The sequence below is a fragment of the Neofelis nebulosa genome, chromosome 2 (assembly GCF_028018385.1).
Source record: "Neofelis nebulosa isolate mNeoNeb1 chromosome 2, mNeoNeb1.pri, whole genome shotgun sequence".
NCBI classification, from domain to species: domain Eukaryota; kingdom Metazoa; phylum Chordata; class Mammalia; order Carnivora; family Felidae; genus Neofelis; species Neofelis nebulosa.
Window position 1 is genome coordinate 14,463,506 of NC_080783.1, and position 27,272 is coordinate 14,490,777.

General features: G+C 45.8%; 1 protein-coding gene across 2 annotated transcripts in view; it reads left to right on the forward strand.

Annotated features, from left to right (window-relative positions):
* Positions 1 to 5,217: 5,217 nt before the first annotated feature.
* The window catches only part of WDFY1 (WD repeat and FYVE domain containing 1), a 45,907-nt gene continuing 23,852 nt past the window's right edge, over positions 5,218 to 27,272 (forward strand). The window contains exons 1-3 of one of the 2 annotated variants that reach the window (XM_058703256.1): positions 5,335 to 5,449; positions 16,011 to 16,098; positions 21,234 to 21,301. In XM_058703256.1, the coding sequence (XP_058559239.1) occupies positions 21,295 to 21,301 (7 nt within the window). In that variant the 5' untranslated portion in view covers positions 5,335 to 5,449; positions 16,011 to 16,098; positions 21,234 to 21,294. Of the gene's footprint in view, positions 5,450 to 16,010; positions 16,099 to 21,233; positions 21,302 to 27,272 lie in introns of both variants that reach the window. The other variant, XM_058703246.1, reaches the window with a different exon arrangement.

A 27,272-nucleotide genomic window follows, 5' to 3' on the forward strand; every position in this document is an offset into this window, starting at 1 on the left:
AACCGGGGCGGGGCTAGTACGCAGGGGGCGGGGCGGCTGCCGTTGAGTGTTTACTGCGCATGTGCGAGCTCTAGTTCCTGCCCTAGGGTTTACTCGCGGGTGATCCCGGATTGAGGGGCATTTGGCTCCAAAAATTCGTGGAAGCTGCTGCGCCCTGGCGGTTGCTTTGTTGGTCCTTCCTTTCTCATTAACGCAAAAACCTGGTTCACTCTCAGTTTGAAGACACTTAAAGTCTCAGAAAAGCCCATTCCTTGTCAATATATATTTAGTCCTAAGAGTTACAGACCATCAATCCAGCCACTATTTATGAACAAATATTTGCCCAACGTGTCTCCAAAAGCCTTCGTTTCAGGAGCCCTCCACTAAGCGATTTTGACTTAACCAAAATTTAAATTTCTAACCGTACAAACTTTTTAAAGCATAAAAAAAAAAAAGGATTGGGAAAAAAAATGCATCAAAATGGAACAATGGAATTATGTCTTTTCCCCCTTATCTTCTCTTTGGCAGTATTATTATATTGCTTTCCTACCAAACGGTTAATATAAATGTTAATCTAATATTAATTCACAAAAGAAGACTTGTCTGAATTTCCAAGTTTGAGTTGCCTGCTGAACATCTAGATCCCCAAAGGGCAGGCACCTCTTTCTGTGGTCTCTCTATTTGTTAATGGCATCAATGTCTCCCTCCCTTGCCCCCCCCCCCACCCCCCGCCCAGTAACCCAGATTGGGCTCCGATGTTTTCAGTTATTTCTATTTCCACAAACACCCTCTTTTGTCCAGGAGCCAAGTCCTTTTTCAGTTTATTTCCACAGCAGCTACCTGATGGCTATCCTTATCTCCTTGCCAGGCCTTGCACCTTCCTTTCTTCACCTTCATTCATCTCCCTGAAACACAGACCCAGGCATGCCACTACTTAACTCAAGAATCTCTAATATTAGGTTGTGATAAGGATTCTCCCCTTGACCAAACTATAGTCAGGATCCCCTAAGCCCTCTTCTCAACTAGGTTTCAACCTTAGGCTTCATTGTCTTTGTTAGGCCTGCATAGCCCACTTTCAGCAAGAATCCGGAGTCAGTTCAGGAAGAATTCCACACGTTCACTATCTTGATCACCCTTGATAGCTAATCAAATTCATCACCTGCCACTATCCCCACGTTATACCTGATCACCCTGGCCTGCCTTCAGAAGAATCCTGTCAAGAATCCTCCCCCACCCAGCCCCGCCTTTACCCTTGATGTTTCCACTTAGTTTAATGTTCATGGACACTTCCTAGCCCCCTTGGGTATAAATTCCCACTGGTCCATGCTGTATTTGGAATTGAGCTGAATTCTACATACAGGTCTCTTTTCCCTTATTGCAATAGTTCCTGAGTAAAATCTGTCTTTATTGTCTACCTCTTGTTTTTCTTTGGCAGATCATACAACTCAGTTTGGGGTCTCTTAACCTTTCAAGAGGGAAAGTCTGAATGGTTCATCATAGCCTATAAAAGCGTTCTCTTTGGGGAGGGAGAGAGGAAATGGAGGTTGGCACGTATCATAAGACAAGCTGATGGATTTTTGGGTGAAGCAAATTCTCTCAGAAGGGATGAGAGAAAATCATGATTGGTCTTTGTGTTTCAATAATTTACACTGCATGTGAACAAAATTCACTGAACATTAGTCAAATACATGGGTTAAAAGAAACCACAGGAACTATTATTTCTGTAACAGTCCATTTACTGGGAGAAATAATCTAGTAATCTAGTTGGAGCAAATAATGTTATGTTAATAGGACGGGTCTTTGTTTGAGAGTTTCTCAGTAAATACAACAATGAGAACGTAATATACAAAGGAAAAATGTAGGGTCTCAAGAAGCTTTTCCCACTAACTCACGAAGTTGAGGTATTAAGCAGTTTTTAAAATTCATTAATGAATTCGTTTATTCAATAAACATATGCCAATGGGACTACTTGGTTCTAGGACCCAGGCTCAGAAAACAGACCCCACCCAGGGCTGCCTGATGTACTTCATTTATGTCCCTTCAAATCCCAAAGTTATGTGTTCAGTCCAGACTTCTCTGCTACCCAGTTGTGTATATACAAAACTCCTGCACATAATCGTCTCCTAACAACTCCAAATGGACATGTCAAGCTTCATACGTCCAAAACTGAACTCCCCATCTTCTTGCCCAAACATCTTCCCCAGATCGGTAAAAGGCAACTCAATTTCTTCAGTTTGTCATCCCACACACCCCGGTGTCACTCCTGATTCCTCTTTCTTTCATACCCCATATCCAACAAAGTTCATTGGTTCCACCTTCCGGAAATGTCTAGACTCTATTGTCTTCTCACCACCTGCACTCTGTTCTAAGCCATCACTGTCTCTCGACTGCCTTATTTGATTAGCTTCCCGACTCACACCCTTGCCTTTTAAGACTGAAGGCAGATCAAGGTAGTTTTCTGCACTCAAAATCCTCCACTGGCGTCCCATCTCACTTAAAGTAAAAGCCAAACTCCTGACCATGGCCTCCAGGGGCGACATTATCTGTCCGGTGGCCCTTCTTCCTCATCTCTCTGTACCCCTCACTCACTCTGCTCCAGCCACACTGGCTGCCTTGCCGGCCCTAGAAATTCCCAGGCATGCTCTCACCTCAGGGCCTTAGCACTTGCTGTGCCCTTTTGCAGGAGAGGACTTCTTCCACACTTCTGCTTGTTTTACTCCCTGTTCTCCTTCTTGGCTCAAACATCACCCTCTCCGTGAGGCCTTCCCTTGGGTTGCATTCTCTGGAAGCAGACACTGAGACACAGATTGGTGTGCGGGATATTTATTAGGAATTCACATCTATGAAGAGAGGCGGATGTAACAGGATTAGGTAGAAGTCGGCTGCAATACAGGCCTGACAAATTCTCATCCAACCCATGAGAGAGCTCTGGAGCAAGTTCTGCCTATCAGTGTGTCCCACACTGGACTGAAATAGCCAGCCCTCTATACTCCTCTCTCATTTAGTTACAGAATTCGGGCTGCCCCGTGAAGGGCATGGTCAAGCCTTGGTGGCTCTCTGCAGCTGAGGCAAACCCTGAAGGAGCTGAAAGCTAGAGAGCATCTGTGGCCCGCCTTCCTTCTATGAAGGTGGATCTATGCAACATACCTTGGAACGTTCCATGCCATCCTGTTTAAAATTGCCATACCCTCTATCACCCCTATCACTGTTCGGTTTTATTTTTTTCACAGCCCTTGACATCTTCTGATATACTATGTCATCTAGTTATTTCTGTTGTTTATCATCCGGTTCTTTCATTGGAATCTAAGTCCTAATGGTAGAGCGACCTTTGTGTCTTTGGAGCACAGCTACATTTAGACCGGTGTCTGGGTCATAGCATGCACTCAATAAATGTTTGTTGTTTGAAAAAAGTTGTTCAGTCTAGTCATCACACTGTAAAAGCCTTGCAAGAAACATGTCTTATTAATCTTAGTAGGTATACAATGCATGTTTGTTGAATAAATAAATCCATGAATAAATGTTATTAACTTCATGTAAGAAAGTACTCGTATAGCACAGTCCAATAGAAATACCAGGTGAAGCACATATGTGATTTAAAATCTATTAGCTGTAGGGGCACCTGGGTGGCACAGTCGGTTAAGCGTCCGACTTCAGCCAGGTCACGATCTCCGTGTGTTCGAGCCCCGCGTCGGGCTCTGGGCCGATGGCTCGGAGCCTGGAGCCTGTTTCCGATTCTGTGTCTCCCTCTCTCTCTGCCCCTCCCCTGTTCATGCTCTGTCTCTCTCTGTCCCAAAAATAAATAAAAAACGTTGGAAAAAAAAGATTTAAAATCTATTAGCTGTATTAAATATAGTGACATTAACTTTTTAAATATCTAACTGAATGTATCTAAATTTTATCATTTCAACATGTAATCAACATAAAATTTGTTAATGAAATCCCTTATTTTCTTTGTTTTGTACTAAGTCTTTAAAATTCGGTGTGTATTTTGAACTCATACCATAACTCAGTTTGGACTAGCCACATTGGAAGTGCCACATTGGAAGTGCTGGATAGCCATGGGTACGGTACATCTCTAGTGCAAGTCTGCAGTTCATGGGTCAGAATAATATGGGGGGTAGTGTGGGTTGGAGAGCGGAGGTCTCGGGAGTCAATGATTTTCTGGGTCCCCATCATGACTGTAACTTAGCAGCTCTTGATGTGCTCTAGCCAAAAGCCACCAGGAACGCACCTGTACTTGATCACGTTGGGTTGGTTGCTAACTGGCAGGAGAAGGCATATCGTGGGAATTATGCGGCCTTAGTGATAGAACTTACTGTAGGATTTAGGTTTGTGTTCGGTGATTTTAGGGAGGACTTAAGGAAGAAGGGCTATCCTCTGGACTGGACTGGATTCTGTTAGGAAATGGGGGTAATTCTATGATTGGAGCTTTTACTAAATCTTGTCTAGAGGAAGGAAGACTAGGCAGAGGCTAAAGCTGGAACTAACTGGTAAAGAAACAGGAGTCACTCTTGTTAGCCAGCATAGAGGGATGTTTGTTCATTTGTGTGGTTTGGACAATTTCATGTTTTGGCTGTGTTTATATATGATTATGGAGTGGCATTGTTTGGTGTTTATGTTCCGCAGGAAGCAGCTGTCAGCGCTGGGCCAGCTCCCGGCAGCACTGACATCTGGATCACAGCACCACGCCATCTCCTGGAGTTTTCTAATAGCCGTGCGCCCTAAAGCAAGTGATTTAACTTCTTCGTGGTCCAGTTTTCTCACGGCTACAAAGAGAATACAAGAGCTCTATCTCTCCATCTCTTAAAGTTGTTTTCAGCACTAAATAAGATAATCCGTGTCAGGAAATGGGGATAGTGCCTGGTATAGAGTCACCACTCAATGAGTGTCACCGACTGTCTTTCGAGGATTCTAAAAATGGCACTGTATTTTTTCACGCTTGCCACATCTTCGAAATCTTCCAAACAATGGCTTCTAAGAAGAAGCACGACGTAGTATCATTATTTCCAGAAGGCGCTGGTTTGGGGGACAGTTCCTCGTCCCCTCCAACGGCTCAATCCACTCCTGGGTGAATGCCTTTACCTTTCAACCTTTGTCACTTCCCCACTTGTTGGGAGACGGCCTCCGGGGCTCTCTCCCGGCTTCGGAGTTTTCGGCTGCGCGGCTTCCCCAGGCAATACGGGCGCGGGCGGCAGCACTCGGGAGCTTACGGCGGCGCGGCGCCCACGCGGCCCCGGGAGCCCGAGCGGAACCGGCGCGTCCCCGCCCGCCCGGCCGTCAGCTGATGGGCTTCCCGCCCGGGAGGCCGCTGCCGCCGCCGCCGTCGTGCGAACATGGCGGCCGAAATCCACTCCAGGCCGCAGAGCAGCCGCCCGGTGCTGCTGAGCAAGATCGAGGGGCACCAGGACGCCGTCACGGCCGCGCTTCTCATCCCCAAGGAGGACGGCGTCATCACGGCCAGCGAGGACAGGTAGGGCCGGCGGGTCGTGCGCCGGCGGAGGCGCGACGGGGGCGGCCCGTACTCCCGCCGGCGGCAGGGTGTGGGGATCATGGGGTCGGCGGCCTCGTCCCTCTCCGGGAGGGGGCGTCCTCGGCCCCCGGGACCTCGCCGCGCCCCTCCGGTCTGGGACCTTCACTGCACCCCTCTAGCTCGGGACCACGGTCTCACCGCCCCCTCCAGCGGGGGACCTCCTCTCGCGGTCCCATAGCGCCCTTCCAACCGAGGATCCCTGTCCCAATGCGCCCCTTCAGTCAGTGACCCCCACCGCGCCATTCTAGCCCAGGATCCACGCCCCTTCCAGCTCGGGACCCCGGACCCTCCGTGCCCATTCCAGTCGGCGACTCCCTCCCGCCGCGCCCCTCCCTAGGGGTACCCCCTTCCCGTCGCGCCTCTCCCGTCGGTGACCCCCACCGCGCCTGTCTAGCCCGGGACCCCCGTCCCTGCCTCTCCTTTGTAGGGTTTTGCTTGCCCCTCGAAAGCGTCGCGACCTCTGGGGGATTTCTTGGCCTTCCGCAGTCAGTTCCAAACCTCTGAGCCAGGAGTATTGGAGGCAGGTGACCGCGGGTCCTGCTGCGAAGGATTCCCCTCTCTCAGCAAACCTCCAGGAGCACTCACTGTCTCCCTTCTGCTTCACAGCTGCTGGGACCCGCTGAATGAATAAATGAATAATGAGCGGCCTCCCAGGAGCTGAACTCTATTTACTACATAGTTTTGTTTTTCTTTCCTAAAAGAGACTTATTTTTTAAAAGGTTGGGTGCTTTTATTTTAAAGAAAAATGTGTTTTCCACTATTAGCAGAAACCCAGTATCACCTGCCATAAAGAATTAAACTAATGACTAGAGTATGTTATCCTGTGTGCACCTGAAGTCATCTCATTCTTGTACTAAGACAACTGGCATTGAAGAATGCCCTTCACACATTTGGGAAACACTGATCTGGTGCGATTTTGTCATTTTACCAAGAGGAAGTTGAGGCCCTAGGAAAGCCCCAGAGATACTGCTGAAGCCAGAAATGCAACCCAGGACTCTTACCTTTTTGGTCTGCCCAGGGCAGTGCGATTGGATTGGAGAGATACGGTTTGTTTTAAAACGTTAGTGTTTTTAAAACCCTGAAAGTTTAGGTTTGTGGCTTTACAATAGGAATTTGGAAGAAATGACGGATGTTTGCTGAGTGAAATTGTGTTTCCTTGATACAATGAGTGCTCTTAAATGGTGATATTCCAGAAGCCAAAAGGCTTTCTGGAAATGGAAGGTACTGTTCTTTGCTTAGAGCTGACAGCTTTTTGTAGTTCTTTCTTTTGAAGTAAGCAACATCTGAGGGCCTGTTCTGGGCACGGAAAACTTGAAGCCTCCTGGGTTGCCTAGTTGACCTTTGTATTTTGCTTTTCGAGTCTGGTTATTATGAGCAGGCAATAGCCTCTCCTGGCTTGTATAATGTAGCCAGCCTCAGAGGAGGTGGGGAGTGATTGCAAAAGACCTGGGTGTTGGTGTGCAGAGGCAGGCAGGGAATGGGAGAGGGGGATATGAGCCACAGGGAGACGAAGGGAATGTGAAAAAAAGGCAAAGGGCACAAGAATGATATTTGCGTGATGATCAACTTAGATGCAGACAACATTTCATAAAACTTAGCTATCTTATTCAGTAAAATATCTTATCCATGACTCATGCATGTTGGGTAAATTGCTGAATATTTGAGATTACTGGCCAGGAGCAGTGCTGATAAATGTTTTATGGAAAGTGATTACTTAGCTGCTCTGGGACTGAAATGTTCTGGGGGGAGCCTTAGATCAGCTCTTTTTTTTTTTTTTTTTTTTTTTTAACTCGGACACAGCAAGGCCTTTGCTGATGACCGGACCAGGTGAAGGTTGTTAGAGCCTTGTGTTTCTAATTTGTGTTTCAGGCCATGGAGCTTTCTTGAAGGTAGGACGTTTCTTAGCAGGTGCCTTTATGAGATTTATGAAAGCACGTGGCTATGGGTTTTGGTTGTTGTTGGATGTGGGGGTCTGTCTTTACATTGTCATAAATATGTGTCTTACTGTTCAATCATTTATTCATTCATGCATTCATATATTTAGAAATACTGTACCTATCGATGGCCAGGCTCTGGGGAATACAACAGGGATCAAAAGCCACAGCACTTGCCCTCCTAACTTCTGATTCATTGATTTTTATGGCCCTCGACCCGATGAAACCAGCATATGGAGGAAACAGAACACTGACCGCCCTTATTTATCAAACAAGCATTTATTAGACACTTACTGTGTGCTGGATCTGTAGTGTAGAGACACCAGTAATGCCAAAATCTCTGCTTCCAAAGGACTGGACAGACTGGTCGAAGAGATGCCCTGTGCTCTCGGCTTCTAGGGTGTTGGGGAGACCACAGAGGAAAGAGTGTCCCTGAGGGCCAGAGTTCAAGGAAAGTCTCCTAGAGGAGATGTCACTGGATAGAGAAGTGGGCTGTGTGAAGGGAGGAGGACACACATCCCTGTTCCAGGCAGATGGAAAGAACAGGAGGGAATAAAGAACCACCGTCACTTCTAGGTGACCGGAGCAAAGTGGGGATGAGTGGCCATGGCAGGAGAGAGTACTGAGAGCCGGATGGTCCTAGTGTCCCGTTTTGGAAGGGCCTTCTTTGTATGCCACTGTTAGGAATTTGACCTTAGTCGTAGCTAGTGAGGAACCATCAAAGACTTCAAAGCAAGCGACGCGATCAGAATTTGTACATTGGAAATAACAATAGCTAACCTTTTAAAAGTCCCTTCTCTCTGGGTGGGGAGGGGGAGGGGGAAAGCAACCACAAGGATTGATGGAGGGAGAGGGATGGGAGGTGGGCTAGATGGGTTTGTGATGGGCACTGGGTGTTGTATGTGAGTGATGAATCACTGAATTCTACTCCTGAAGCCATTGTTGTGCTGTGTGTTACTGAACGAAAATTTAAATTAAAAAAAAAAAGTTCCTCTCTCGGTTGGTACAGAATTGAACCCATGTATTCGGCGGCATCCAGTCCTCACATCTCCCCTTGAGGTGGGTAGTACAGTCACTTCCCTCATCAGGAGCTCCAAAATTCAGTACATTCTAAAAGTCAAAAGTGGTTTCTGTTTGTAAACTGGGCCCGAAAACTCACTGGTGCTACCACTCGAATAGATGAGACCGTTTGTAATCTCGATTTATCCCATGCCGTGTGAGTGTCCATTTGTTTTGCCGGGGAAACAACAGTGCATGTCCCTTGCAGGTGCTACCCCAGGCCCTGCTGGGAGCCTCCTAGAACACATAGGGTATGCACCCTACCGCGGAGGGCCTTTGACAGTTTCAAAAACTGGTTCTCGGTGAGGGGTGACTTTGCCGGCCAGGGCACATTTGGCAATATCTGGAGACATTTCAGTTGTCACGACTGTAGGAGGGTATTGCTGGCATCTGGTGGGTAGAGGCTAGAGATGACACGCCACACCTTGTAATGCACGAGGCAGCACCTTGCAGAAAGAATTACCGGTTCCAGATGTCCGCGGTGCCGTGGCTGAGATACCCTGGTTTAGGCTTAATGTACTTACTTATCTGCTCTCTCTAGACAGTGGTTCTCAAACTTGAGCATGTATCAGAATCAAATGGAGGCCTTGTTAAAACACAGATAGCTGGGCCCTGCCCCAGAGATTCTGCTTCCGCAAGGCTGCGCTGGGGCCCGAGAGTTTGCCTCTCTTCCACGTTCCCAGTGCTGTTTTTGCTGCTGGCCCAGGAACCCCACTTTGAGAACCCCGGTTCTGCAAGTTCCGGGTCACGGTGCTTGCTTGTGTAGGCCCACTGGGAGGGAACACTGTTTATACCTTGTCTGTCCTCTTTTATGTCAGTTTCTGGGATATATTTGCCTGGAGTCATTGGTTACATGCACGAGTTTATTTCCCATTAAAACCAAACTGTGTATATGACAAAGCTAATGCGAACAATCCGCTCAGAGTATTAAACCGGTGTGGGATACCGAGCTTAATTCCATCATGCTGGGGTCACCCACCGGTCATGGTTTTGGCAGAAACATTCGGGGTTACTGGGCCGCAAAGGGTTAACAGAAAACGGCCCTACTCTTTTGTATGCATTCATGTAGATTTTGTTACAGTGGTAATTACCCTAAACTCTTCAGTTTCCAGTTGCCTGCACTTTGGAACGGGCAGTTTTTGAGCATGCAAAACAGAAGAATGATACATGCGTGGACTTTACAAAGAAAAATTCCTCAGTGAATAAAGTATGATTGTCTCTCTAGTCGGGGAAGCTGTAAAAATAAAAGCAATAACCTGAGCGGTAAGTTGAAGGGCTTGAGCTACAGCAGTCATTTTCCTGAGAGTGGAAACAGAAGACGAGACTGCTTTCAGAATAGAACTGCAGTGTGGTGAGACAGCGAAAACCCATTCCCTGGACACACTGGCCTTTTGAACTGTTTTGCTGGGGACTGCATCAAAAATTTAGAGTCAGTTGGAGGATAGAATTAAAAACAGAAAAAAAACCTTTATGCTAAAACCTTAGAAATAAGTTAGGGCTGTGGTCCTGAGGTCTTCAATTTTGGGAAACAGTTTGAGGATGAGCGTGCTTATGCTATTGTTGCATCAGGGGCCCGGAGGCCACGATTGATTTCCTGGAGAAGAAATTTTGCTCTGCCTAAGTCAAACAAAGGCAGAGCTCCTGTGTTGTGAAATATTTTAGGATGTTGCGCTTAGGCTGGGAAACGATAACAATGACAGAAAACCAACTCGTAGCATATTTTTTGTGGCATCTTCTTTTCTTATTATTGTTATGCCAGCTGTTTACTTAATATGTGTATTTCCTTTTAGGCATTTCTAAGACTGAAAAGATGGTTTGAGGGAAAGAGTGTATCTTTACTAACTGTTCATGCAGAAACAATTTCGAATAAACCACTTGATTTTTAAGTGTTATGCTTAGGAGAAAACCTGGCATAGCCGGAAGTTGTTAGCCTGTACAGATAACCAGGGCATTAACTGCTGTGTTTTTGTTTTCATGCAGTGCCTAAAAGTAGACTCTTGGATTTGTGTTAGAAAATAAAAGCAAGAAGTGAGAAGGGAAGAAGCATTTATTCCTCTCTCGTTAGAGTGGCCCTTCTTTGTGACACTCATTTTCTTTTTATAGCATAGTTAAGAACAGATTCTGGATCCAGAATGCCAGAGTTTGAATCCCAGCCGTGTGACCTTGTGCAGGTTACTTATTCTTTCTGTGCCATAGTTTTCTCATCTGCAAAATGGGAATAGTATCTACCTCACGGTTTTGTGAGATTTAGATGAATTAGTATGCAAAGTACACTGAACAGTGCCCAGCACAGAGAAAGCACCATATATATGTTGGCTGTTATTTCCCATTTAATTACTTTAATCTCATCAAAAGCTAAAGATAACTGCTTCCTCTGTGTGTGTGTGTGTGTGTGTCAATAAAATAGTTTTTCCTGTATAAATAAAGCAATACCATTTTCGGAGTGACTTACAAACCTAAGTTCTTGTAACAGTCTTTGAGTTATGCCTTCTCATCATTTCCGTATTTGGTCATTTACAAGTCATGTCAGTCATTAGTTTTTCCTCATAAAATCTTTGCCCTGCTGTGTTTGGGGGCCCCAAGATCACCCCCTCGGTTCGATGATTCATTAGGAGGTGGTTGTCCTCATGGCCATGATTTATTACAAAGGACACAAAATGGAATCGGTGAAAGGAAAGGAATGGTTGAAGTCCAGAGGAAATCAGAGTCACCTTCCATGAGTCCTTGCCCTGGGGAGTCACACAGGAAGTGCTCCTGTGTTATGTCCACATCTGTAAAATACTGTCTACCAGGAAGCTCATTAGAGACTCAAGACCCACTGCTTTTATTGGGGGCTGGCCATAGCACTTGACAAAATTCTAGACTCACAGAAGGAAAGCAGGCATGCCGTGGTCTCTCAGATGTTAGTATGAGTGAATCACTAAACAGACCTGGTAGGAATAAAGCATGGAACAGAATTGGAAACCAGGCTACTCTTCCTAGTTCCTCAAACTGTGCTTCTCTGGGGTGAGTTTAACCTTGTGTTTCAAGACTAGGCTGGGGATAGAGTTTGAACATTTTTTTTTTTTTTGGAAGTTAAGAAAGCTTTGCACAGCCCCTAAATTGACTGCATCCTGCCTGGATTGCTCCTGTTCCTAGAGGTTCTGATGGCTTTTAGTCTTCTTGGTAGCACAGAGGTCACAAGACATCATCTCGATGCTAATAGTGAACAGGTAACAGCAGGAATGGTTCCTCAAGTGAAAAAGAAAATACCTGCAGGTAGAAAAGCAGAAAAGCAGCCATCTGGCTTCTGGAGAAGCGTTCTTCCCTCAGGAGCCCGGGGAGATGCCACACAAGGGGCCTCCCTCCTGTGACAAAATCAGGAGTCATCATTGTGGGCAGTTGAATTCCTTCCCTGGAAAAGGAGATGGAAATTTAAATTTTTCTCAGCCAATCTAATTAGCCTCAGTGAAAAGAGGCCGATTTCCCTGCCTTTCCGTTTAGATGGTCAATTCAATAAAAATCTAGTGTTTTCCCCTTTTGTTACCAAAGGAGAAAAGCTTCTTTCTGTGGCAGGAATGAAGAGGGCAGAGTTCAAGAGACTTGGCTGAAAGGAAACTGCTCTTTATTTGATAAAAGCAGATTGCATTGATGACCACATCCTTTTCTTTCTCTTGCAGGCTAACATCATGTTATAGAAAGCATGGAGGCTACCAGAATTACCCATTATGTCTGTAGCCCCTGAAGGTAGTCAGAGTAGGAAAAAATATCCTTTGCTGATGGTAACAGAGATGCTTGGTGGTTTATCAAGATATGAAATAGTATCAGCAGCCTTACGAGTGACCGGAAAATCAGATTTCCTCAAACGTACTATTGTAAGAGTTTAAAAGAATCAGGCCTTGCGCTTAATTTGTGACATATGCCATCGTCTGTATTTTGTGTTTAATTGGTTAATTGAATAATGCTGGTATATCAGTTTATAATATAAAGATGGTTGAATTGCTTTCATTTAGCTGTTTGGGGATGATTAGAGTGTTTTTTGAGAGTTTTCAAAAAAGATCTCGTTTTATAAATGCTGCTGGGTCAAGCGAGACAGAATTTGGCCTTGTGATTTTGCCAAAGCCCTCGTGTGCTCTTTGAATCTATTTATCAAAAGGGTAGGCATGATTTTCAAGGTAATCGTACTGGAAAATAAAATGTATTGGATCCAAGTGTGCGTTCTCATGGAGTTTCAGGTTAAAAAATGAAATTAATCACCACTCCCACAAGATGCCTTCTGGTTTGAGATACGTGCTTTTCACAAGGAAAAACCATGCTTTGACTTTGTCTGCCTTCCTCCTCTAGTCCAGCTTAAGCAGAGGAGGCTTTATCGACTTGATTTCCTAAACTATATGTTTAACTTGCTTTTTATCACTCTTTGAGGGAATCAGAGGGACCAGAAGTGATAAAAGGAGCCTCTTTACCCATTCTGATCATCAGGCAGGCATATCTTGGAGAAGATCACAGACTAAGTCTTCCTGGAATAAGTACTTCATTCTTAACCAGACTTGTGGTTTTTAGTCTGCGTTTCATGTATCTGCTATAGTAAGGTAAAAGAACATGCAGAATTATGATCCTTAATAGGATGAACAATATTGACTGATATTTAATTAAGAGAAATAACTTCATTTAGCTTTTACAGTAACTTCTTTAGTTTCTTGGGATTCAAATTAACATCTGTGTAAAGTGAAGATCCTGTATTTCAATTAAAAGTTGAAGTGGACTTATTTGTTTATTCAGTACATTTAAATCCTTGGTACTCAGTAAATGCCAAATTTTTTTTTTTTTAATTTTTAAGGTCAGAATCCTAAGTATTCTTAAAGGTATTCTATTTGTGGAACAGGTAGAATTGTATCATTTGGTTATTGCTATGAAACAAACCACTTTAAAATTCAGTGGCTTAAAACAGCAAGTACAGTTGACCCTTCCTGGAACAGAACAACATGACTTTGAACTGTGCAGGGCCACTTATATGTGGATTTTCTATAGTATGGTATAAATTATAAATTATTTTACATGTTTATGGTACATATAGTTTATGGTATAAACTATAAATTATTTTCCTTATGACTTTCTTAACATTTTTTCTTTCTAGCTTATTCTACTGTAAAAATACAGTATATAATAAAATACACAGAATATGTCTTAATCGAGAGAGACTTTGTAAGAATACTGCTCCTGTTTAGCACAGAAGTCAGTGTTTCTTTGAACTAAATGAGAGCTTTGAAATTAGATGTAGACTTTTCCACAGTCTGGATTTGTTTGGAGGAAAAAAAGTAATGCTTCATGTTTCCTTATTGTTTAGGGGTTACTTACTGCTTTGGAGCACAAAATGTGGAATTTTCTGAAAAGCCTTTTTTTTTTTTTTTTTTTACTTGTTTTACTTGTTATTTATCACGTAAAGCCTCTTTGCTTTGAATTACTTTTGTAATGTTTTGAAATGCGAATTTTCATCATCCTCTGACATAAGAGCAATGGAATTGGACAAAACGGCCAAAGAAATTGACGTTGGTTTGTTTGATTTTAGGGCCTGGACTCTCCTTCCTTCCGTCTCCCTAAGTATAAAATGGAGGTCCTGGCTGTCATCTTTGCCATGAGGATGTGGCATCACGTTCTCGACTGACGTCGTCTTTCTCGAATCCGAATGTGTGTCTAGAATACAGGAAGCAGCTTTGTCTGCCGCTACAGTTCACTACTGTGAACTTAGAAGAGGTCAGGCAGGGCCACGTGTTGATCAGGAGGCATGGTTTTTTATTGCCATGTCTCTTTCAGGCCCGGTGCCCCCGGGCCTTTGGGTGTCTTCTCTTCTCTGCCTTTCTGCATCTGATTTCTTTGTGGGGCTGTGCCCCCTGCTCACCGCTCCCGGGGCGTGACATTCTCTGTTCGCCCAGTGTCTCTAACCCTGTGTCCCAGTCCGAGTCTCCTTATGAGCTCTGGGCATCCTTGACCCTCTGCACTGGCCTCCTGGATGCATCAGATCCTTGACTAGACCCCGTGGGGGCATGACACGCTCCAGACGTCAGGCCCTCACCCGTGGCGTGAGTTCCTGTTGAGGACAGTACGAATCTCTGAGGGAGAACCTCCCGTGAGGGATGACCAGAGCCTCTTAGGATCTGCCTTACGAAAGAAAGAGAAGGGTCTGCACCCTGCTGGAGATTGCTCTGATTCTAGTGCCCGCCCTTGGCACTGGAGCTTCTAATCTGAGGCCTGTTTTACCCCTCCGCCTGGTTTGTGCTTGTTGGGAATGATTTGACAGACACATTCTTGCCGAGTGAAAAGTCTTCACATTTAGATGGCTGTCTTGACGTCACACAAGATACCTCCTCCTTGTTTGATTGTTGGCTTGTTCTTCTTATTGATTGGAGGTGGGGGACCCCGCAGTTCTCTGGATGTCAGGGCTCCAGGACCACCCCCCACCCCAACAAGGAGCCATAGGTCTCGGCTGTGTCACAGGTGCGTTCCTTCTCCTCTCCTACCGGTCCTGCTCAGCCCGGTTACGGAAGTTAGCTCTGTCATTTTACATTATGCTTTAAAAAAAAACAACTAACATTTCATAAACCTTTTCTCATGGATTCATGGTCTTGGCAACTATTTTTAACGGCTACACCAGCCTGTTAATTCAAGTAGCTTATCACGAACCCATGGTTTTCATAACTATTTGTAATGACTGCGTAAGCCGTTGAATTAATATGCCTGGAGGCCATTTCATTATTTAACATCCCCCCCCCCAGTTTTTACTCCTTTGAATAGTGCTCAGAGTAACTTTTTTTAATGCATAATTCTTTTTTTCCTATGAACTGATGTCTTCAGAATCGGTTGCCAAGCATGGAGTGTCTCAATCACTTTGTTGTTGTCATGACTGTTGGTAGCAGAACCAGCAGTGTTAGGCGGGAAATGTTTTTGCTCACCATATGGAACGAATTCTTGCCAAAGAGCTGGTTCTGATTTGCGGTGCTGACACAAAATTATGAGAACCCTAGCAATGGCATTTTATTATTGTTTTCAGTTGTCCGTTTGCTCACCCCCGCATTTTTAAACACGTTTCAGTTCGAAACCTTTAAAACAAGAAAGTACAGGCCAGCGTTGGCTTTTCGTTTGTCTAGAAAATAAGCGGACCATCCACCTTGCTGAAGACCGGCGGACAAATAAGGCATGGGTAGCGGCATGCAGGCAGCGTGGCGATGCGTATGTAACGTTACCGTCTCACATAGAAATACCTTTTCTCATCTACGCGCAGAAAATGCTGCAGTTGTACGGAAGTCCCGGCTTCCCTAACTAGGAGGCCGGAGGAGGTAGAGGTAGGTAATCTTAGCGGGGAGAAGCCTGAAAAAAATTGTATGCAGACCCTGAAAGAAATGACACATTTCCTTTCTAAGTACCTTTCGGAAAACTATCAAGCTATTGTTTTAAAATAGCTTAAAAATAGAGCCTCGCAAAGATCAACCAGTTTCTAAGATTTCGGTTGTAAGGCAAGACTTTTTTTTTTTCAGATTGACATGGTCTTGGAATCTCAAAGAAAATCCATCCTCTAGAAAAATGGCTAGAATAAGCAGCAAGCAAAACAGAAAATGAGTTGAGGTGCGTGGGTGTAAACTTGTCAAAATATTAAAGGAAAAGTTAAGCTGTTGTATCTTAACTCAGTAGAGAAAGCAGCTTAGACATTCATCTAGGCAGGCAATATTGTGGTTTTGTAGAAATAAAACCATCTGATCTTGATACTCTGTGATTATATGGTCTCTTAATAACATCCTGGAGTTTTTAATAGTTTTCTCCTATAAATGTCACAAACTGTATTGTGTTGCTTAGAACTTATTGAACAGATTTTCCCCCCAATTTATTTAATAGTAAATGTTCTCGGCCTGTGGAATTTGTTGACTTTTTTTTAATTAAAAAAATTTTTTTAAATATTTTTATTTATTTTTGAGACAGAGACAGAGCATGAGCAGGGGAGGGGCAGAGAGAGAGGGAGATAGAGAATCCGAAGCAGGCTCCAGGCTCCGGGCTGTCAGCACAGAGCCCGACGCGGGGTTCGAACTCACAGACGATGAGATCATGACCCGAGCTGAAGTCGGACGCCCAACCGACTGAGCCACCCAGGCGCCCCTAAATTTTTTTTTAATGTTTTATTTACTTTTGAGAGAGAGGGGGGCAGAGTACGAGTGGGGGAGGGGCAGAGAGAGAGAGGGACACACAGAATCCAAAGCAGGCTCCAGGTTCTGAGCTGTCAGCGCAGAGCCCGACACAGGGCTTGAACCCATGGGCTGTGAGATCGTGACCTGAGCTGAAGTCGTTCGCTTAACTGACTGAGCCATCCACGTGCCCCATTTGTTGACTTTTTTAATAAACAGCCCAACTTAAGCCTGTTTTTGCAGTCATTCTTTAAACCAAATGAGACCTATTCTAAACACCATACAAAACACATTCCTATATTATTTAGTAGAAGTTATACAACTTTGTTTAATGCATAGGTTCTTGGGAGTGCGGGAGTGTTAGGGGTTAAACCTAGCACTGTCTTGATTTCATCTTGGAAGTGAGAGATTTTAGCGTTGTTGTGGAAGGAAGGGAAAGAGATTGGCTTGAAAAGAGAAGAGGCAGGGTTCCAGATAGAAGGTGTGACTACAAAGAGACCTTGTCAAGGTCAAGTGCCGATTGTGGAACTTGATTCCCAAGAAAGGATGGGCTTCTCACACCCCGGATATGATCGATTTTCAACCGAAACATCCCATGAGATCATTTAAGTCTTGCCAGTTTCCCAGTGTGTCAGCTGGGTGCAAGCCAAAGTACAGTGCTAACGTTTGTCCTCCAAGGGAAATGATACTGCGTTTCAAAAAATGCTGGTGTCTAGGTAGGTTCCATTTTGACCTTGGGCTATTTTGAATATCATTCTGAGCTTTGCAGACTTAAAATTAGACCTTTCCAGGTTAGATGATTGGCTGGAAGAGATAACCTTTAGGGTTTCCCCTTCTCCGGCCGCCTTTTCTGCCTTTGAGTATCGCTCTTCTCACGAGAGGACCCAAGGAAGAGCCTGTGGCACTGAGTCCTTCCTTCTTTGAGATGCCAGTGTGTCTATGACCCACAACTTTTGGAGTTGATTTGAAGGGTTTTAGAATGTGTCTGTACTCTGTTCTTCTTTAGGCCCTTAAAAAACCTGGCAGGTTTAACCCCTTTGTGATCCGCGTGAATGAAGGCCTGTGAACTTGACGGGGTGCTGTGCGACTCTGATCTCCCGGTGCCTTGCCTTTTCCTATATCCTGTCTTTGGAACTGGAGTAGGACCCTGGGTAGATTTAAGGCTTCTCAAGGAGTTGGCCTTTAACTTCTTACAGCTCCTTTGGCTTCATCCCTCACGTTGAACGTAAGTAATGAAATGTATCCGTAAAGCCTTCTGTAGTGAGTGACAGGCTGTGTCATGCTGAGATGGCACCTGTGCTGCGGTATGCCCAGATAGACTGTCTGGAGAGGGAAGTTCTTGGTAGAGTGGCGAGGGTGGAGGGCTGAGGGCCTAACTGGAGCTCGGGGTACTTGGGGCCCTTGAGGACGGCAGCTCGTTGGGATAGAGGTCTGGGTTGGGAAGTCGTAGGCACTAAGTGTCACACGGACCCCTGATTTGAGACCGCCAACTGCTGGTGGGCTCTCAGCACGGGGCAACGGAATGCGTGGCTCCTTGGGAGTTGCAGCCTCTGGTCCACCTGCCCCGGGGCGGGCCCACCGTGTCGGAGGGAAGAACCCACCAGGTGATGAGAGGAGCTGACGAAGCCAGACTGTGGTGGGTGTACCGATAACAGAGAGCAAGGGCCAGCATCACATTTTGGAATCACTGCTTACTTCTTAAAAAAGCAAATAAGCAAAAATCTGCAACACCATTATTATACCTAAAGAAATGAATGGTATTTTAATACCGTCAAATATCTAGTCAGTGTTCAGATTTTCAGTTTCACGACAATACACGTGTGTTTAACAGTTTGAGCGAGGATCCAGATAGGTCTATGCATTGGGATTGCTAGATATATCTTTTTTTTTTTTTTTTTTTAACATTTATTTATTTTTGAGACAGAGGCAGAGCATGAACGGGGGAGGGGCAGAGAGAGAGGGAGACACAGAATCGGAAGCAGGCTCCAGGCTCCGAGCCATCAGCCCAGAGCCCGACGCGGGGCTCGAACTCACGGACCGTGAGATCGCGACCTGAGCTGAAGTCGGACGCTTAACCAACTGAGCCACCCAGGTGCCCCTAGATATATCTCTTAAAACCGCTTTAATTATAGCCTGATCCTCTATCTCTATTTTTTTCCCCATGCAAATTATTTGTAGAAGGAACTGGGTCATTGTCTGTAGCCTTGCCTGTGGTCTTGAGTTTTGCTGAATGCACCCGTGGGGTGGTGTTTATGTTCCTCTGTATTTCCTGTAAATTGGTAGTTGAATCTAGAGGTTTGATCAGATGGTATCTTCCAACAAAATTGGTGTCATACTGCCGTTATTGGTTTTGTAGAGGGCTTTCACTTAACATTATAACGTGAACACTTTCTATGCCATTAGCTATTTTTCATAACTTGATTTAAATGGCTCCAAACTACAAAGGTCTGTATTATGAAAAATTTTTAACTTCTGAGGTTTGGGAAAGAAGAAGGTCGGGTAATCATGAACAGCAACCAAGGACCCCGTAACAGAGAAGCCTAAATGTTACCTTGAAGAGTGTTAAATTTTGGTTTAACATGTGGAATTACAAACTGTAAAAATTAAAGGTCTGTTTCTACATGCTTTAGTCTGTTCTCCCCTCTCTTTTAATTTTGGATGTGAACTTGGACACTTTAGAGCTTCTTTTCACAATACAGGTACCTCAAAAGAAAGTCTGCCTGGTTATCTTGCCTTGTGAACCTCGTTTAATGGTGCTCAGCTGAACAGACGGTGTTTGATATTCTTCTTGGTGTCTCTTCAGACACGGTATATGGTACTTGCTTGATTGCAAACAACAGAAATAAGTCAGACTGACTTAGGCTGCTTGATGAGGGTGTTTCTGGTAAGGATGCTGGGGTGTCTGCCTCGCAAAACCCCAGTCTCGGGAAATAGCTCTGCTTTGGGCATGAGGGACTTTCACCTGGACCGTCTGCAGCTCGTTTCTCCTTTTAATAAGTTGACTTCATACATTCTGCAATCCAAATCGCAAAACATATGACCGGAAACAGCCATTTCAACTACTGGAGACAGTGATCTGTTTTTCTCACTCCTTGTTTCTGATTTCCCAAGGGAGGAGCTGATTGGTTCAGCTAGGGTCAGACGCCCATTTCTGGTCTAGCCAGTTGTGATCAGGGGCGGGATGTGGAGAAGGTTGGCAAAGGTTCCATTGTGACCAGTTGGCAGTGGCCGGAAGACAGGGCATGTTGTACACATGGCTGTTCCTACCCCGAGGCCTGTGTTCAGCTCTTCTACAAAGTAGTCATTTGCCCACTGTGCTACTGGGTCATCTTATTTATTTGGATGAGTGAAGGTCAACGTCTAAGTCTTCCTTTATTGTGATCTAATCACACGCAGGAATCTGTACAGATCTTAATTGCAGCTGGACAAGTCCTGACAAATTCATACACTCGTGTAACCAACTCCCCAGAGCCCTGCCATTGCCCTGAAAGTTCCTGTGTGTCCCTTTACATTCTATCTTCCTCCCCAAGAAGCAACACTGTTCTGATTTTTATCCTCATAGACCAGTCGTACTTGCCTTGAACTTCAAACAAGATGGAGACCCGTCGTGTCAACATTTAGCCTTCTGTATTTTAGTTTAAGGTGAAAACATTTAATGAGTGCCAGCTGTGTGCCAGAGTCGGTGCTGCTGTTAGAAATAGGAGAGGGATTCGGACAGAGCTCACAGGAAGGGACAGTGGGATGGCTGGGACTCACTGCAGAGGCAGAGCGTGCCTGTGCCGGAGGAGGCACGAGTGTCCCAGGGGTTCTGAAGAGGAAGAGGCCTGGAGCTTGGAGGAGGTTCTGTGAGTGGAGGAGGAAGGGTCTTAGTGTTCCTTATTGTTCTTCTGACATGAGCCAAAATACCAATCTTTGGCTATTCTGGTCATTTGTCATTTTCCTGCCTGTGTACAGGATTTCCTCATCTCCCTGTGTGTGTTCTGATGAAAGGAGAGGCCCAGAGACCTGGTGTGGGGTGATTTCCCCCCCGGGGGCAGGAAGGCTGGGACTTATCAGAAATGAGCACTGCTGTGGGCTCTGCTTCCCATGCGCATCTGTCCCGCTTCTCCAGAAGCATTGTCGTTCCCTCTGTATCTTCTGCTGTCCTCATTTGGCCCAGATGGCAAGCAACCAAATTTGCACAGTTTGTTTTTTACTAAGAAAAGCAGTGCATAGTTCTCCCGTTTTCTTGGTGTATCCTCATATAATGAGATTTTATGTATTATTAAACTCACTTGAAATCCTGACTGTGAGCTACTACGTAACTTGCCATATGTGGTCATATATATGTAACTGTAGATCACGTGTGTGTGTGTGTGTGTGTGTGTGTGTGTGTGTGTGTGTGTGAATAGTGTATGGACTACATATAATGTACTATGTGCTGTACTTGTGGGTCCTGGTGTATTTCTCTAGTTTGTCCACCTGATTAACCTTATGAGGTCATTTGGGAAATACTACTGAAAATAAAATAAATAATTACATTTCCCTGGAGCACAAAAGAAGATAAAATTACTAAAAAGTACTCTTTCGTTCTTTTCTCCACAGAACCATTCGAGTATGGCTGAAAAGAGACAGCGGTCAGTACTGGCCCAGCATTTACCACACAATGGCCTGTGAGTAGCTGAGCTGTTCCACTTGAGGAAAGTGTGTCTAATGCCTTTGATGATTCATATTTCAAATACTTATTTTTTTGAGAGCAAGAAAAGTGTGTCTAATGCTTTGATGATTCAAATTTCAAATATAATTTTTATTTTTGAGAGGGAGAGAGCGTGCCAGGGAATGGGGGGGTGGGGGGAGGGGGAAAAGAGAGGGAGAGCACCTTAAGTGGGCTCCATGCCCAGTGCGGAGCTCCATCCATGACCCTAGGATCATGACCTGAGCCGAACGCGGGAGTTTGACGCTCAACCAATTGAGCCATCCAGGCGCCCCCGATGAATCAAATTTCAAAATGCCTGATTAAAAGGTACTACTAGGGGCCCCTGGGTGGCTCAGTCGCTGAAGCACCTAACGCTTGATCTCAGCTCAGGTCACGATCTCACAGTTAATGCCCCATATCAGGCTTGCGCTGATGGCACAGAGCCTGCTTGGGATCCTCCTCTCCTTCTCCCCCTCCCCCTCCCTCACTCCCCCCCCTTTCTCAAAATATATAAACATTAAAAAAATTTTTTAAACAGTGCTACTAGATTTCAAAATGAATTTCTTAGTTGCCTCATACCCCAACAGACTATGTTAAATCGCGGGAAGACTTCTTTTCTTTTGCAAAGGAAGTTGGGTCTGCTGGCTTAACTGAAGCTGAGTTGAGCAAAACTGAAAAAAGAAAGGAGAGGTGGGGGGAAGGGCATGCCCGCCACCCCCAGGTTTTCCTGTTTTTATTTTGCCAACTTGCATTATTAGTGACCGTGTACTTGGTAATAGCTGATCCTGACACTAAAAACGAGCTCTGTGCACCCCCCTGCCTTCATAACCAGCCTCCGGCCTGGTCTTTTCACAAACTTCCGGTACTACTGAGAGATTGGGTCTAAAGTACAACCCTTTCTACGCAGAGAACTTTCTCAGGAGTTAAATGTGTTCAAAAACTCAATCTAGAAGGTAAAGCCTTTGCACTGGGATTTTGAAATCGCCCTGGGATGCAGTGACTTAAAATTACACTTAAGTTCCAGCCCTTTGTGCAGATGTCAGCAGCACTGCCTTCCTTCCCCCCCCCCACTCCTTCTCTTCATCCTTTCTTGAAAAGGATGCCCCGCAGCAGAGGCCTGGGTGCCACCCGGGCCCAAGCTGGGCTTGGATCCTGCCGTCCCAAACGGCCACATAGAAGCCATCCTCAGTTGCTAATTCCTTAATGAGGCATTTTCCTCGGTTAAGGGTTCCAGTATTCAGAGGACCCCCTAGGAAAAGAAAAAAGGCTTTGGGGCCTGCTTGATGCTGTGTTACGTCTGAACACCGCTGTAAGGTCCTTGCCACTCGCTGCACACGCTGTTGACTGCGTTCACAGCTTAAGAGTTAGCCCAGAGCCAGTGGGGCGTGTTAGACACCGATTCCGAGTAATCAGTCGGGGTCATCCTTCCGAGGGCCTCTTTCCTTGGCTGCGCTTCCTCCTTTGTACGTCTCTTGCAGTGTGTGTGTGTGTGTGTGTGCGCGCGTGCATTCGGGTCCTGCAGTCGTGCTCAGAAACAATTAGTAGTCCGTCAGGAGTTTCCTTTTTTCTGCCTGCCCGGGACAGCTTGGGCAGGCTGCGCACCTCCTCTGTCTTGGTGGTTAGTCACTGAAAGCGAAGATACCGGGACAAAGATAACCATTACAAAAGGAACCATAAGACTTTATGAGACGTAGCACCTTAGAAGACTCCGCGAAAAGCTAATCATAATTGAGGACTATGGACTGACTGTTGCCCGCGTCCGCACACATAGGGAGCGTGCGTCACCTTGCCTGTCCCCTCTCAGCGGTGATGACCGATGGCTTGGCAGATGTACTCATGGAGCCCGTCTGGGAAATTTTCTTGGGGGGGGGGGTGTTGGAGCAGGGTAGAGGCGTCTCTCAGATGGGTAACTCCTCACCTGCAGTGGCCCAGTGATGGCCCTGACGGCCGGCAGTAGCCACAGCCCGAGGAGGTCCTGCCAGTGCCGGGGAACATTTGTCATCCTCGTGGACAGTCTTGTTAATGCTGCCACTCTTATTCCTCCCTCCCGTCCCCTCCTCTCCCCCACACCTGCACTTCACATTTTGGGCACAGCTTCACGTCCCCGAGTCCTCAACCTTGGAATCGTTCGTGCTCCTTGGAATAGAGACTTTGTCCTGTATTTTGCTCACTTACTCCTCGGTTTGTGTGTATCCCAGATATTTAGTACAGCTTTGTAATTTCTCTCCCCAAACCTGGCAGTGGAAGTGTGCACTCTTTCTTGGCTTTTAGGTCTCGGGCCCGTGGCGTGGGCTCTCTCTGTTGCCATCCCTTGCTAACCTGGCTTAAGTGTCCCCCCTGGAAAGTAGCTCCCAGAATGCTGCGGCTGGAAAGAGCAGTGACAACTGGAGAGAACAGGCCCAGCCTCTCCGTTGTCGGTGGCTGCCACCCCCATGTTTGCACCCAAACACATTCAGCTTGGTGCTTCCGGATGCTTCTGTGTTGTGCTCCATCTGGAACTGCATCCCTGGTGAAACTGTGAGAACACCGCCGGCAGAAAACAGGGCGAATGAATGCTGAGACATGACTGTTTCGCGATGACTTTTGTTCCCAAACGGGTTTCAAAATGTGACAAGTGGCAGTTGGTTCTGAACACCGTCTGCGGGTTGTCTGGTCGAGGACGCGCGAGAGGCCATCCACCAGTTGAAACTCTTTCTTGGGGCCTGACAGAGTGAAGGAAGCCGCCCCTTAGCGTGCCGCTCTGTGCACTCGAGTCGCTCTGTCACTTTACCTCACCGAGCAAAAGGGACTTTCAGAATCTGCTCTAGCCAAGGGGAAAACGGTCCCTCCTCGTGTCCACATCTACCAGGTGACTCGTGCCTCATTTTTTTGGGTAGGACCTTTCTGTGAAATCACACAGCTCTGCAAGGGAGGGGGTCTTTTCACCGTTTGGTCAGCGAGGGAACCGATGCCAGAGGGGTTAAGCCCGTGGCTTGTGGTTGGGATTCCCGTCCCTGCCGTCTGGCTCCAGAGCGATGCCACCCACCGCAGTCACGGGGTGGGCACTGACTTTTCCTGCAAAGGGCCGGCCAGCTAACATCCAGACATTGAAGGCCACACAGCCTCTGTGGCAGCTGCTCAGCTCTGCCGCTGTGGCATGAAAGCAACCATAAACAATGCATAAATGAAGGGAAAACCCAAAAACACCTTTATTTACAAAACTAGAGTTGGAAGCATATGAGTTTGGATGGCAGTGATGCCTTTTTAAAAGGCCACTGAGTTAAAGATGTATGTGTTTTGCGTGTTTATAAAACCGTGTGAATATCCAAACTTTATTTTTTTTTTAATTGCTTATCTCACTAGAACCTTCCCTTCTAGAAAAAAGCCAGGACAGGGGCGCCTGGGTGGCTCAGTCGGTTAAGCGTTCCACTTCAGCTCAGGTCATGATCTCATGGTTCGTGAGTTTGAGCCCTGCGTTGGCTCTGTGCTGACAGCTCAGAGCCTGGAGCCTGTTTCGGATTCTGTGTCTCCCTCTCTCTCTGCCCCTCCCCTGCTCACTTTCTCTCTCTCTCTCTCTCTCTCTCTCTCTCTCTGTCTCTCTCTGTCTCTCTGTGTCTCTCTCAAAAATAAAACTTGAAAAAAAATTAAAAAAGAAAAAAGCCAGGACATCTTTAGATGCCAAACAAATAAGTTAGGGAAGCTTTTTTTCTTCCTTTTTTAAATGTGAGAATTCTCTAGCCTCATAAAACTACTCAGCACGTTGTAAATTTTACACGAGGGAGGATTTTACATATTTATGGACAATTTGTTATGGGGGGGTTGGACATAAAAAGAATCGAAAGAAGCTTAAAACTAAAGTGTTAAGATTTTGTTCCAACCTAGAAGTAAGCAAAAATGACAACAGTGAATCTGAAATCATCAACGCGTGTTTGGTTTGCCAAAGATAATTTTATGATGGTTATTGAAGAGCACAGTGAAACCTTGGATTGCAGATACCTTGTTCTGTGAGTGTTCTGTAAGATGAGCAAACATTTCTCATGAGTTTTTAAAATTGTTTTTTAATGTTTACTTATTTTTGAGAGAGAGAGAGAGAGAGAGAGAGAGAGAGAGAGAGAGAGAGAGCAAGCAGGGGAGGGGCAGAGAGAGAGGGAGACACAGAATCCGAAACAGGCTCCAGGCTCTGAGCTGTCAGCACAGAGCCCGACATGAGGCTCGAACTCACAAGCCCTGAGATCATGACCTGAGCCGAAGTCGGACACTCAGCCGACTGAGCCACCCAGGCGCCACATCTCATGAATTTTAACTTGATAAACAAGCGATATCTTGCAGTACAAGCAGTAGGTGATGCCAGATATCACATCACAACTGAGCCGATGGTTCTTGAAATTCGCTTTGATATCTGAGTGCTTTGGATTACAAGCACGTTTCCAGAATGAATTATGCTCGCAAACCAAGGTTTTACGGTACATTACACTAAGATACATATACCTTTGGGGTTATAATTCTTAAACTCGATTGTTCTTTTTTTTTTTTTTAATTTTTTAAAAACTTTTATTTGAGGGCGCCTGGGTGGCGCAGTCGGTTAAGCGTCCGACTTCAGCCAGGTCACGATCTCGCGGTCCGTGAGTTCGAGCCCCGTGTCGGGCTCTGGGCCGATGGCTCGGAGCCTGGAGCCTGTTTCCGATTCTGTGTCTCCCTCCCTCTCTGCCCCTCCCCCGTTCATGCTCTGTCTCTCTCTGTCCCCAAAATAAATAAAAAACGTTGAAAAATAAATAAATAAATAAATAAATAAATAAAACTTTTATTTGTCTGAGAGAGACAGGCACAGCATGAGTTGGGGACTGGCAGAGAGAGAGGGAGAGAGAGAATCCCAAGCTGGCCCCACGCTGCCAGCACAGGGCCTGATGTGGGGCTCTTGCTCACGAAACCACAAGATCGTGACCTGATTCGAAACCAAGAGTCGGATGCCCAGCTGACTGAGCCACCCAGGTGGCCCTAAACTTGGTCCTTCTTTCTAGTCCCCCAGTTCAGTGTGGTGGATGAGGGGTACGGACTTCAGTCTGTGTGCACACTGCGGTAACACCTGCCTTCCAGCTGGGTAGTTCTCTGGGCTTGAAAAAGCCTCTTTCCATCATCTCATCATGCAGCTATCTATGTCTTTGCCTTCAGGTGCAGTCCAGTGTTCGAGTTTACTTTTGTCCTTCAGTGGAAAATGTCAGCCCTTTCTAGAGAGAGAACCTTAAATTAAACCATTTTCAAATGGTAATGCCATTGATAAGGTTTTTTTTCTTTTACTTTTTTGTAAGAAGGGTTACCTCAAAGTAAGCTCAGGTTTGTTTCATGGTACGTATTCCCTCACGGTGGTTCTCGCATGGTCAATTGAAATTCTTTAGGCTGCAGCGAACCCAAACATTTCAAGTGTTCCATTTCACAAATCATTTTAATTCTGATTTTTAGCAGAAGGAGATGATTTGGAGTTTCTCCTCTCTGTGACTCATTCTCTGGAATGAGAAGGAAGGGAGAAGGGAGGAAGGGAGGGAGGGAGGAAGGAAGGAAAGAAGGAAGACAGATAGGTAGAACCTGGAAAGGGCTGTGGATGTGAGAAGAAGCAGGTGCTAGCCCAGTCACATAACACCACTGTGCACCTTACCACTGCAGTACTCCAAACTGAGGCTGTGTGTGTCATCGCAAAGGGACCCCCCTCCCCGGCTTTTTTTTTTTTTTTTTTTTTTTGACCATCGGAAGAGAAAACACAATCCCAAAGTGGCTTTCCTAACTTGGCTCACATATGCTGTGGAATCGGAATTCTGGGGCTGGGAACCCCTTTTCCATGATTCCAGCCACTCTGTTACCTGTGATGGGGAAGGGGGGTGGGGCAGGACGGCCTGCTGAGTTTAGGGAACAGACTTCTCACTCTGAGCACTGAGCACCGAGCACCAGTCTGCAGACTCCGTAGCCTACAGGTGGGC